The 13,906-nt window shown below is 40.4% G+C and overlaps 1 protein-coding gene and 1 long non-coding RNA gene across 2 annotated transcripts; both read left to right on the plus strand.

The window, feature by feature from the left end:
* The first annotated feature begins 5,755 nt into the window (after window positions 1-5,755).
* On the plus strand, window positions 5,756-7,217 carry LOC145094469 (uncharacterized). Its single transcript, XM_079032653.1, has 2 exons — window positions 5,756-6,480; window positions 6,555-7,217. Exons 1-2 carry the CDS (start codon window positions 6,184-6,186, stop codon window positions 7,104-7,106), a joined length of 849 nt encoding a protein of 282 aa, XP_078888779.1. The 5' UTR covers window positions 5,756-6,183; the 3' UTR covers window positions 7,107-7,217.
* A 4,026-nt stretch (window positions 7,218-11,243) lies between these two features.
* LOC145094470 (uncharacterized) lies at window positions 11,244-12,968 on the plus strand. Its single transcript, XR_013703371.1, has 3 exons — window positions 11,244-11,908; window positions 12,487-12,538; window positions 12,873-12,968. It is a non-coding gene; the product is annotated as an uncharacterized LOC145094470 (long non-coding RNA).
* Window positions 12,969-13,906: the final 938 nt, after the last annotated feature.

A 13,906-nucleotide genomic window follows, 5' to 3' on the forward strand; every position in this document is an offset into this window, starting at 1 on the left:
GAGAAAATGTAATATGAGTTTATTGTGTTTCAAAAGGAAAATATTTTTTGAAAATTTACGGTGTTACAAGTTGGTATTCGAGCATTGGTTTGAGGGATTCGGATGCACCTCCAGGTGTGTTTGGACTCAAACTGAGGATTTGAGAAAATTTTCTGAAAGAAATAATTTTTCTAAAATGAGAAAGAGTTTAAGAGAAAACGAGTTGGAGCGGTGTGTACAATCAGCCAGAGCCTAAACGGTGATTTCCCAAAATACCCTTACTTTTGTCTTATGAGATACTTATGAGATATTAGTTATGCATGCTAGAGGATAGGCTAGGCATTTCATATTTTAGGACTAGTGTTGCCCGATTTGTGATGCCTTAGCCTAGGTGTTGCTGCTATCTGTTATGTGCTTTGAGTATGTGTTGTGTAAGAGTATTTAGTAGGAATCACCCAGAGAGAGAGTTCTGAGTTAAGAGATAATCTAGGAGAGATATCTAGATGCGTTTATGAGGGGTCTACCGAGAAAGTAGTGTGATATTCGTGAGAAATAGAGTACTTGTAAATCAGGATCCTAGGAGGAGGACTTGGGTGACTACAGGTTGGTGTGGAAGGTAGTTTTGGGCTCGTACTACTGAAAGCACCGTATCTGTAAGCAACCCAAGTAAGAATCTTTAGGATGCTAAGGAGCAAGTTGGGGTGATTGATCGTGTGTAAGTATACTCGGGCGAGTCTGTGATGATTTTGTGTTGTATTTCAGAGACATCATGGTGGGTACACGCCATAACCCAGAGAGCAGTGGGACTAGCGACGATGAGATTCGCAACATGATTCATGATGAGGTGGCCGCAGCCATACGAGAGGCGATTCTGTAGATTCTTGGGTCTATCAATACCACCCTGATCAAGACATTTGACGAGCGGTTTGTTGTTGTTATCGACGTTGCTGCTGCTGTAGCCACCGCAGTTGTCGCCGCTGCCAGACCACAAGGAGGCGACTCGGTGTTGTTTCGGGAGTTCAGCAACATGAAGCCACCAGAGTTTGATGGAACCCAGGACTCGATTGCTACGATGAGATGGATCTCAGATATCGAGGTTTTTTTTACACATGTTCATGTCCTGATCATTTGAGGGTTCGGTTTGCGCTGAACCAACTTCGCTTCAGAGCGAAGGACTGGTGGAAGTTTGTGACTACCAGTTTTACTCTTGCAGATCATGCTGCAGTGACATGGGAGAGGTTCACCCAATTATTCCGAGATGAGTATGTTCCCCTGTAGAAAAGGAACCCTTGGCCTAGGAGTTTCTGTCTCTCAAGCAGAAGACAGAGTCGGTGACTGAGATTATGCGGATGTTCCATGAGAGGGCATTATTCTGCCCTAAGAACGTGTCTACTAATCAGGCACGTGTGAGTCGTTATCTGAGCATACTGAGGAGGGATATACGGGAGTTCATGGCGAACTCATCATACCGGACATTGGATGAGCTTCAGACCAATGTCAGGCGCAGGGAGATTGAGTTAGAGTTACAAATCAGGGAGGAGGAGGAGTCCTGGAGTAAGGACCGGAGACCAGCACAGTCGCAGCCAGCAACAAAGCGGGCTAAGTCCGCTGATACCAGGACTAGGCCAGAAGGGCCGCACTTGTGGTAAGTGCGGCAAGAGTCATGAGGGATCATGTCGAGCAGGGATTTGCTACAAATGTGGCAAAGATGGGCATATGGAAAAGGATTGCCCCAATGGGTTTGTAGTTTGCTTTCACTGCAACCAGATCGGCCATCGGAAGGCCGAGTGCCCCCAGCTTCTTCAGGGATCAGCACAGGGATTTGCACCTGCTGCTTTACGTACTACTGAGAGTCAGCCAGCAAAGATCGAGACACCGAGGGTTCGTGGGAGAGCCTTTCAGCTGACAGCGGGAGAGGTCCACGAAGCACCTGACGTCGTGACCGGTATGCATTCTTTATTTTATTCTTTTGAGATATGTTGTGCTTATATTGTGTTGTGTGTAGGTACTTTTCTTATGAGTTATGTACTTGCTTTGGTGTTATTTGACTCGGGTGCGAGTCGATCCTTCGTGTCTTTAGCTTTTAGTCGTCACATTAGTATTCGACGTGAGGCGTTGAGTCGACCTCTAAGGGTTTCCATAGCAGACGAGCATGCGGTTTTCGTTACTGATGTGATCCGAGGGTGTGTACTAGAAATCTTTGGTGTTGATTTTCCGATTGACCTGGTAATGATCACGATGGGTGATGTTTGTGTCATAGTGGGCTTGGACTGGTTGAGTCGATTTGGAGCTATGATCGACCGTCAGCGTCAGATGGTGACTATACGAGACCCTAGTGGGGGAGTGCTTACGGTGTGTGGTGATGGTACCAGATCGGATCAGATTTCTGCTCTGCTACCAGAGCGAGACAGAGTTTACAGCAGGGTTGTATCGGCTTTTTGGCATAGGTGATGGATACGTGAGTTGCTACAGAGAGGCCGAGTTCTATCTCTGAGGTTCCGGTAGTGTGCGAGTTTCCGGACGCTTTTCTCGAGGAGTTGTCGGGTGTGCCTCCCAAGAGGCAAGTGGAGTTCTGGATTAATTTGGTTCCGGGAGCGGCGCCTATCGCCAAAGCACCTTATTGCCTTGCGCCACCCTAGATGCAGGAGTTATCCTCACAGCTCCAACAGCTGCTGGGGAAAGGTTTTATTAGACCGAGTAGCTCATCGTGGGGAGCGCTGATCCTTTTTGTCAAGAAAAAAGATGGTTCACACCGGATGTGTATTGATTACCGGGAGTTGAACAAGCTGACGATCAAGAACTGTTATCCATTACTGAGGATCGACGATATGTTCAATCAGTTGCAGGGGGTGTCTTGGTTTTTCAAGATTGATTTGAGGTCTGGATATCATCAGATGAGAGTCTGCGAGGAGGATATCCAGAAAATGGCCTTTAGGACTTGTTATGGGCACTACGAGTTTGTGGTGATGCCTTTCGGGCTCATCAACGCACCGGCAGCGTTCATGGACCTCATGAACAAGGTGTGCAAGCCTATGTTGGATCGATCGGTGATCGTGTTCATCGACAATATCCTGGTGTGTTCGAGATCCAGAGAGAAGCACGAAGAGAATCTTAGAGTGATTTCTAATTACGAGAGGTTTAGTTCTTGGGACACCTCTTTAACCAGAAAGGGATATTGGTCGACCCGGCCAAGATCGAGGCAGTTATGGGATGGGAGGTGCCGAGATCAGGAGTTTCCTGGGTTTAGCCGACTACTATCGGAGATTTATCTAATATTGTCGTTCCTCTCACCAGGTTTACCCGAAAGGGTGTTACTTTTACTTGGGGTCCCGAGCAGCAGGCCTCATTCGATACTCTTCACCAAAGATTATGCGAAGCCCCATTGTTAGCCCTCACCGAGGGAGTGGAGGACTTTGTAGTTTATTGTGATGTGTCCATATCAGGGATGGGTGCGGTGTTGATGCAAAGGGGGCATGTGATAGCCTAAGCATCAAGGTAGTTGAAGGCTCATGAGACGAGGTATCCCACCCACGATTTGGATCTGGGGGCGGTGGTGTTCGCCCTCAAGATCTGGTGCCATTATCTGTACGAGGTCCGGTGTACCATATACACGGACCACAAGAGCCTGAAGTACCTTATGGACCAGCCCAACCTGAATATGAGGAAAAGGAGGTGGTTGGATGAAGTGAAATATTATGATTGCAATATCTTATATCATCCGAGCAAGGCTAATGTGGTAGCCGACTCCTTGAGTCGTAAAACAGTGAGTCCTCCGATCTGAGATGTGTGCATGAGGATGACAGTGATGACTCCAGTCTTAGACGCCATGCACGAGGCCCATTTGGAGGCCGTGAGACCAGAGAACCGCAATAGGGAGCGGGTGACTGGGCAGGAGTCTGAGTTTGCGACGAATAGTCGTAGGCTTATGACTTTCTGAGGGCGGATTTGGGTGCCCTATACGGGTGGAGCTTGGCATATACTGATGGAGGAGGCGCATAGATCGAGATTCTCGATCCATCCAAGGGCTACTAAGATATATTTGGACCAAAAGAGAGATTATTGGTTGACCTGTATGAAGAGGAATGTGGCATGGGTAGTTGAGAGGTGCTTGACCTGTCGTCGGGTTAAGGTGGAGCACCAGCGTCCACATGGTCTGTTACAGCCTTTAAAGATTCCCCAGTTGAAGTCGGAACAAATTTCTATGGACTTTATCACCAAGTTATCGAGGACTGCACGTGAGGTTGACGCGATATGGGTGATTGTAGACCGGCTGACAAAGAGTGTTCACTTCCTCGCTATCAGTGAGAGCTCTTCTCCATAGAGATTGGCTGAGATTTATATGAGAGAGGTGGTAGCACAGCATGGAGTGCCGACCTTGATAGTGTCAGATCAAAACGTGTGTTTTACTTCCAGGTTCTGGAAGAAATTTCATGAGGAGTTGGGTACCCGTTTGCATTTCAGTACCTCATACCACCCGCAGATAGACGGGAAGAGCGAGCGGACAATTCAGACGCTTGAGGACATGTTGCATGTATGTGTCATGGACTTCGGAGGAAGTTGGGATACGTATTTGCTCTGGGCTGAGTTTGCTTACAACAACAGCCATCATTCGAGTATTGGTATGCCTCCCTTTGAGCTTCTATATGGGAGGAGGTGTTGAACTCCCATCTATTGGGGAGAGGTAGGGCAGAGAGTGATGGGTGGCACTGAAATACTGCTCAAGATGACTGATCAGATTCAGCAGGTCAGACAGAGGTTACTGACGGTCAAGAGTCGCCAGAAAGTTATGCAGACCGGCGACGATCCAAGTTAGAGTTCCACGTTGGAGATTTTTTCCTCCTTAAGGTATCCCTATGGAAAGGGGTGATCCGATTCAGGAAACGGGAAAAGTTGGGGCCCCGATACATTGGTCCTTTCGGAGTGAATGTCAGGGTAAGGAAGGTAGCATACCAGCTGGAGCTACTTGCAAAGTTGAGCCAGATTCATAATACCTTCCACATGTCTCAATTGAGGAAGTGTGTAGCCGATGAGACAGCGGTGCTCCCCTTAGAGGACATTCATGTAGATACGAGCCTGAATTAGGGCCTGTTTGAAAGATGTCTGACCCGTCTGAGTCAGCGATTCTGGCTGACTCGGTCAGCCAGATGGTGTTTGAAATGTGCTGTTTCGGTCAACAGGTCTGGGTCAATCGGCTGAATAGGTCAGCTTGGTTTATGCATCTGACTGGAAAAAAAGACTTCCTTACCCCTGTTCCCTTCGTGACCTAAAAAGAAAAGCAGCAACGATTTTTCTTCTTCAATCGGCGTCTTCTTCAATCGGCGACTTCTTCAACCGGTGTCTTCTTCCTTCAGCTGGAAATCTTCCTTCAGCCGGAAAGCTGCTCTCCTTCCATCCAAGCTACGCCCGTCTTCTCCTTCTCCTGCCAGAATCGCCCCATCTGCTCCATCTATAATCTTCAAAACAGGTAAGGAAATTCCGAAAATCTCTTAAATAGTTTATGAAATCCGAAAATACTAGGGTATAACATCTTCTCCTGCTTGTATAATCTCTGAAATCGTATAGTGTATGAAATCAGAAAAAAAAATATGTATAATCTCTTAAATCTTAATTGTGTATAATGTATGTATAAATTGTGAAACCATGATTTTTTTTCATTGTATAATCTATGAAATTACCTGTATCAAATTACATCAAATTACAGGTAGACTTTTCTTTCTTGTATGCCATTGTTGTTCACAAAGTTGCAGCTTTCCTGTATCAAATTGCATAGAAACAACTGAAAAAGAATCATGTGTACAGTGTTGATGATGCATCAAATGACTCATTCATAACATTATATGCGTAATAAATGATGAGAAGATTGCTATTATTTTTTTGAGTTGTTGCCCTTTTTGTGAAATCAGAAATCAAAAATTGGTTTTGAAATCAAAATTTGTTCTTGGTCTAATGTTATGAAATCTTAAATTGGTTATGAAATCAGAAATTCATGTTGTTATAATGTTATGAAATCTGAAGCTTGGTTGTGTATAAGATATGTGATCAAAAATCACAATTTTTTTTGTTTATAAGCTATGAAGTATAAAAGTTATGATGGCAATATTGGTTTGTGTACAAACTTGGTTGTTTATAAGCTATAAAAGCTGATTTTTTTTGTTTATCTTAATAAAACTTATGATAAATTACTTTAAATATTAATGTTTTAGGATGTTGGTTTGGAATGAAAGTGAGGACAAAACTTTTCTTGACGCATGTATCCATGAACTAACCACTAATGGTCGTGAGGGTTCTGGGCTTAAAGCTAGTTCATGGAAGATAGTACGCGAAAAATTGATGAACGAACACGGTAAAGAGGTTGATCAAAAGCAAATGAGAAACCACTTTGACTACTACAAATCAAAGTATGTTGCTTGGGTGAAACTGAAAAACAAAACCGGCAATATATATGACCCTATAAAAAATAAATTTAACCTGACGGATGAACAATGGAAGGAAGAGGGGAAGGTAATATTTTTATAACAAATACTATTATAATTATTTTTATAAAAAATACTAATATTCATAAAAATTGTAAACAGCTGAACAAGTTCGTGTTGTCATTGAAAACTAAACCCCTGCTGTTTCCTGATCTTTGCACCCAACTATTTGAAGGGTCGACCTCAACCGGCTTTCAAAGTTGGGGGCCATCTTCTACACTCCCTCGTCCTGTAGAAGAGTTTAGTGTCCATGATTTTGATGATGATGTTCCAATGGAAACCTCAACACAACACGTAGGTGCAAGTGAAGAATCTTCGGGGCGTTCAAAAAATACGGAAGTTGGTGGAAACAAAAGAGTTGGTGGAAAAAAGAGAGATGCAAGGGCGTTAGAAGTTGAAGAGGAGATTGCCAAGCTTGCAAGGTCGTTAGTGGAAAAAAATGAAAGAATTGAAAAAAGTGAAATGGATAAAGATGTTGATGCGTGTATGGAGAAATTAAACAAAATGGAATGGGGAGAAGAAGATGAAAGACACAAGACTGCTCTTTTGCTATTTGGTGAAAGTGCTGATGTTAGAAAAGTTTGGTTACGACTTTCACATACTAGTTGTGAGTCGTGGGTGATGGGTGCGGGTAGGAAGTATGGTTACCTTTGATGGGTGCGGGTAGAAAAGTTTGGTTATTAGTTTTTTGTTGCATCACTTTTGGATCCTATGTTTGACACTTTGGATGTTACTTTGGATGATGTTATTTGCATGACTTTTGGCTGTTATTGGATGTTAAATATGACTTTTGGTATTTACTAGTTTTTTGTTTTATGACTTTTGGATCCTATTTTTTACTTTAACATGTTACCTAATTGTTTGTAACAGGTCAAGTATGGTTTCTGATGGTGAAGTTGTAGCTTTTCTTTTACTTGTGTTTTATTGGTTGAGGTCAAACCGACGCAGACTAATACGAATTCATAGAATTAGAGATAACGATTCAAGCGGGTATGCGTATACGCAAGATTTGATGTACGGAGACCCTACACAATGTTACGATATGATGCGTCTTACACAAGAGGCATTTTCTTTATTATGCAACCATTTTACCCAAAAAAATTGGTTGCAAGCTAGCAGGACAATAAGCATTGAAGAGAAAATGGCTATATTCTTACATGTTATAGGACATAATGAACGTTTTCGCGCGGTTAAGGGAAGATTTCATCACTCCACACAAACGATTCATCAATGTTTTCATGAGGTCCTAACTGCAATGATGTGTTTTGCAAAAGAAATTATAGTACCAACAACTCCTAATCCAACAAGACATAACTCAGAACGACATAGACGGTTAAAAAATATTTTTTTCCGGAGCAATAGGTGCATTAGATGGAACTCTTGTACATGCGGTTGTACCCGTTGATCAACAAACTCGTTATAGGGGACGAGGAAAAGGAGAATGTTTTCAAAATGTTATAGGAATTTGCGATTTTGATATGATATTTACCTTTGTTTGGGCTGGATGGGAGGGTATAGCACATGATTCAAGAGTTTTGAAAGAAGTTGCATTCAATTCGACTTCTGGATTTCCATTTCCTCCACCGGGTTTGTAATATTTATATAACTTTTATTATCTATCTTCTTTATATAATATGTGTCACATTCATTTGCAGAGAAGTATTACCTTTGTGATGCCGCATATACAAACACTCGTGGGTTTATGGCTCCATACCGCAATACTAGGTATTGGTTAGCCGATTTTCGAAGAGGCAGACCTTTAACTAGAGAAGAAAGGTTCAACTATGCTCATGCACAACTTAGAAATGTTATTGAGCGTGCTTATGGTGTTTTGAAGGCGAGATTCCCAATCTTAAAACAAATGGCTCCTTATCCTTTTACCGTGCAAAGAGACATAGTCATTGCTTGTGTCGCGGTCCATAATTTTATAAGGAAATACAATATAGAAGATGACTTGTTTAGAAATTTTGAGGAGGACACTATGGTTACTCCTGATGTCCAAGGTGGGGGAATTGATAGAGAAAACATACAAGGCATATAATGGGGTCCAGAAGCCGTTGAATATATGCGTGTTTTGCGTGATCAGATTGCAAATCAACTACTTTCACCTACTTTACGTTAAATTATTATGTTATTTTAAATTTCATTATGTTTTTATTTGGATATTAAATTATTTATGTTTAATTTACATTTTGTATGACATTTTTTATTTGTGTGTAATTTACATTTTGTATGACAATATGTATGTTTTTATAATTATTCAGCAACTTAATCCACCAGTATATATAACAGAAGGGTAAAATAGTCATTTTTCATCACTCAGCACATTAAGTCAGATGTATAATCAAACAATAACATTTCTTACTCAGTCAGGATTTCTTACCCAGACAGACCTTTCCCAGTCAGCACTTTCTCAGTCAGCAACTATCAAACGGGGCCTTACATTGAGAGGCCGGTAGCGATTTTAGATCGAAAGGTGAAGGTGTTGACAAACAAAGAGGTGCCCTTGGTTTAGGTCCAGTGGCAACATCGGAAGGGATCCGAGTAGATGTGGGAGCCAGAGTCCGAGATACGCGAGCAGTACCCAGAGCTATTTCCAAAGCATGACTTCGCGTATCATTGATTGGTTGTCAACATAACTATTTATGAAGAAAAAATAAGCACTCATCATCAATGTAGCCTACTGGTTCATTGAACTTCAAAAGGCCAATATGAAAGTATTTGAAATATATATTCAGTTGTAATTATGTTATTTGTAATTAGTTTTCATTTAGAAAAATATTAAGAGAGAGAGAGAGAGAGCATGTGTGTGTTCGTTTGTCTGTGTCGTGGAGGCAATGAAGTGTTCGGCTTTCGTATGGTAGTCTTATTCATTGCTTATCAGTTCAGTGTTCTTCTTTCCCTTAGATTAGTTGCATATTAAAACATCCACGTGAAATATATATAGTTTTCGTTTAGTTGATTAAATTCAACCATTGTATCATATCATCTTGGAGTTCAATAAAGATGGAGTTCAATAGTCATTGAACTCTTAATATAAATAAATAAACTATATAATCCTTAATTAAATGTTATAAATTAAGTTTTGTAATAAATAATTTTTCTTAAACATGTTTCATTGAATTTTTTAAAGTTATTGTAGGAAAAAATGATAAAGTTGGATAAAAAAATTGAATGATTGTTCATTGTACCACAATCCATTAAAATCTAGACTTCAATTTGTGAATGTTGTTGATCTATTTTGGATTTAAATGATAACAATATATATGTTTATTTATAGAATGGTCCATGATTTTCTAACTATATATATATATATATATATATATATATATATATATATATATATATATATATATATAGTTAGAAAATCATGGACCATTCTATAAATAAACATATATATTGTTATCATTTAAATCCAAAATATTATGGCAAGTGTATAAGATCGTTGATGGACCGATATTCCTTTACCATTTGTGGCTTGAGTTCCCGGTTTGACTCAAGATCCTTAAGATCCCTTCCGTCTCTCACATTAGGGTTTATCTCTATCTATAAATATATGTGATGAGCAGCAAATCAGAGAGGACGAAATTACTTTAGAAATTCGTTTTTGGATTGATGAGGGTTCTTAAAGGTTGTCTAGAAATCAACTAGAAAACCAAGTTTGTTCTTCAGATCCAAAAACTTCAATGGAAACAGGTACACAATCTCCTTCTACTATTTTCTTTTATCCAGATTCGAGTTTAAGGTTCCGACCTTATACATATATAGATTAAGTTATTAAAATAACAAACAATTGGTATAGCCTTCTCGAATTTGATAATAGAAATTTTCTCTTCTCTTCGTTGCCTGAAAATTGCTTTACGTGCTTTCTTGACGTGCGATGAGAAAAGATAAGCTGTTTATATATGTTTCTTGTTCCTTTGTGATATTTTAAGAACTTGTTTCGTTTAAAGTTTTATTTATTAGTACATACTTTTGACTTTTGTGTAAGCATCTCTAACATAAGTTATCAATGAATTTTTTTTTTAATTCATATTTTATTATTAAACAAAGAAAGTGTGTGGTCTATCTCCTTATTCGTACACAAAAGCAATAAATCAAAATCAATAAATAATGCAAAGCCTTTCATGATTGTGACAAATCAAAAGATTTGTCAGCCTTTAAATATCCCCAAATACTATCTTCTTTTGATTTGGATGTATGATGTGTATCTTTTCCTTATTAATAGCTGTCATCATATTTTGTTAATTTTAGGTATTGATAAGTAAATTTATTTATTTATGTATTTTTATAATTTGAAAGAAACCAATTGGGTTTTAGGTGTTTGTTTAATCACGTGGATTTCAAGAGTGATATTTTGTTTTGATACATTTATTTATGACACTATGTCGTAAATGAAATTCATGGTTCATGACAATTCCGTGCATGTAAAACTAATATTTTTTTAAGGCAAGTAGGTAACGACTTCAGATTTTCATATGAGATATCTTTGTACCGCGTTGCTTAATGGTCAAAATAAATTTATTAGTTCTCTATTGTTAATCATCATCAAATTTTATTTATATATGTATTCACGAATTTGTATGCTTACGTACTTGTTATGTGTTCCAACAGCAGTTTTAGTTCTCCAGTTGATTTTTAGTTAATAATGATGTATTTTCAATTCATTGTTAATGTGTCATATGCTTCATATTTTTAAACCATTGATAAGTTGTTGTATGATATTTGACACAATATTGCCAAAATTATGCGTATTAGTTTGATCTTTTGATATGCAAAGTTGATTTTCATATTATTTTATATATTTTGGTTATCAATAAATTCAGTTATAAAATTATTTATTAGAGTTTATGTGTTTATTATTGCGGATACCAATTGACCCAAAGGTAGGTTGATATTTTGTTGAATAAACACATGTGTGATAATAAATATGCGACAACAGAAGAAGGTTACATGTCATTAATAAGTCAATATAAGAGGGGCTTGTTAAACGGCATAATTTATGTAACACCCCGAGATTCAGGTACATTTCTTTCATCCTTGTTCTTTGTCGATTGGTCATGTTTAGTCCTTGAGTGGAGGGTTTATAGCAAGTGAGTACGCTGGGCGTACCAGAGGGGTACGCTGCGCGTACTCATGCGCTTAAATTCGACGCGGCGTCGCCAAGGTACGCTGGGCGTACCCAGAGTTACGCCGGGCGTACCCGACCCAGATGGAAAAACCCTAATCCGTCTTGTGCACTATTTAAAGGGTGCTAAGGCTCATTTCTCAGCCTCCATATTAGTGAGTGAAACCCTAAAAGAGAGCCTCCCATCGTCCTTAGTGTGTGAGAGTGTTGTTGGAGCTATTTGTGCTTTGGTGACTTAGTGAAGGAGAAGGAAAGGAGCTCTTGGAAGCTAAAGATTGAGGTGCCATTTTGGATCTGAGATCTACAGAGAAAAGGGCTACACTTGGAGGTATAAAGTTCAAAACTTTCCTCTTCTTTTGGTTGTTGTTGCATGTACCATTTCTAGGGCTAAAAACCCCAAAGGTGGAGACTTTATGAGTGTAAAGTGCTCCATGCTCCGAGATCTGTCCCTTTTCAGTGGTATTAGTGATTTAGAACCATAAAGTTTCCATCTTGGATGTTAGTTTGAGGTGACTTGTTTAGCCATGCAAAGGCTTAAAGTCATCAATTTTATGGATTAAGAGGCTTAGATGTGGTCAGATCTAGAATTTGGACGTGGGTCTTAACTGTTTAAGACCTCAAGAGCTAAGGGGCTGAAGCTGAGGAGTACGCCAGGCGTAATCCCAGTACGCGCCGTGTACTGGGTGGCGTTCCCCGATTCTGAGATGCAGCCGGGTACGCTCAGTGTACACATCTGGTATGCGCAGCGTAAACCGGAAAGTTGACTTTTAGGGTATGGTCTGTTGTGGGGCCTTTTGAGTTATGAGAGGGGTAAAATGGTCTTTTACCCTTCTAAGAGTGTCATAAGAGGACATAGTCTAGCCTTTGAGAGCTATATTAAATAGAGTATTTATCTCATATGATTAGGCGGAGGCTAGGCCAGCGTTTACCGAGTCAGAGATTTACCGAGATACTCGAGGTGAGTCTTCTCACTATACTTTACCTAGTATGGTAACATAGTTATATGACAGAGTACTATAGAGTTATATGCCAGTGTATTTGCATGTTATTTATGTGTTGTGATTTATTGTGATATGTGATATGCATGATTCAGAGTTATAGAGTTGGGACTTTCGGGTCCCTAGAGTTAGGGCCAGAGGGCCCACAGAGAGTTGGGGCTGGAGGGCCCCACTGAGACACATTGACCAGAGGGTCGACAAAGTTACAGCCTCGAGTGGCTATTATGTGTTAGAGTGGTATTTTGGGGATCTCACTAAGCTTATGCTTATAGTGTTATGTGTTATGTGTTTCAGGTACCAGTGACGACTGCGGGAAGGCGCCGACTTGATTCGTAGACACACATGGGATTTTATGTATTTAGATCTTGGGAGATATTTTGTGAAACAAAGACATGATACTATGAAATTTTATGAATGAATGAGTTTGAAAAAAATGTGTTTGAAAATGTGAAAAATTGTTTTAATTTTTACGGTGTTAGAAGTTGGTATCAGAGCCTAGGTTTGAGGGATTCGGGTGCACCTTCGGGCGTATCTGAACTCAAACCGAGGATTTGAGGAAATTTTGATAATAAAACAAGTTTTCAAAAGAAGAACTTACGAGACAAACAGAGCAGAGTCGTGTGTACGAACAGCCAACGCCCGAACGGTGATTTCCCAAAATACCATTATTATAAGTGTTATAAGATATGATGTGATATGTTATGTGATGAGCTATGATATGCATGCTAGAGTAGACTAGGTATTCTTATTAAGACTAGAGTGGCCTGATATGTGATGCCTGAGTCTAGGAGTCTTGCTGCTAGGAATACTTCAGAGTGTTTAGGTAGCAGCGAGGAGGTTGTGAGAGATCTGCTAGCGAGTATCATATGATTAGAGAGAGTAGAGTACTTGGGACTTGGGACTCTGGGAGGAGGACTTGGGGTGAATGCTGATGCGGTGTGGACGGTAGTATTGGGCCCGTACTACTGAAGACACCGGGTCAGTGCACAGTCCAAGTAAGAATCCTTGGAGTACTAAGGGACAAGTAGGGTGGAGTATTCGAGTGTGAGTATACTCGAGCGAGTCCCTGATAATTATTCTTGTGTTGTATTTCAGAGAGAGGGAGATCATAGTTGGGACGCGCCACACACCAGGGACCAGCGGTGCGAGGGATGAGGAGATCCGTAGGATCATCCAGGAGGAGGTGGCTGCGGCCATTAAGGCAGAGATACCAGAGATGTTTGGGTCTATCAAGACCACGCTGATAGAGACATTTGATGAGAAGTACGCTGCTCTTTCTGAGGCTGCTATTGCTGCGGCCACTGTAGCTATAGCTGCGACGAGGCCGC

The sequence above is a fragment of the Lactuca serriola genome, chromosome 3, assembly GCF_051521515.1.
Source record: "Lactuca serriola cultivar US96UC23 chromosome 3, Lser_US96UC23_V15, whole genome shotgun sequence".
In the NCBI taxonomy this organism is placed as follows: domain Eukaryota; kingdom Viridiplantae; phylum Streptophyta; class Magnoliopsida; order Asterales; family Asteraceae; genus Lactuca; species Lactuca serriola.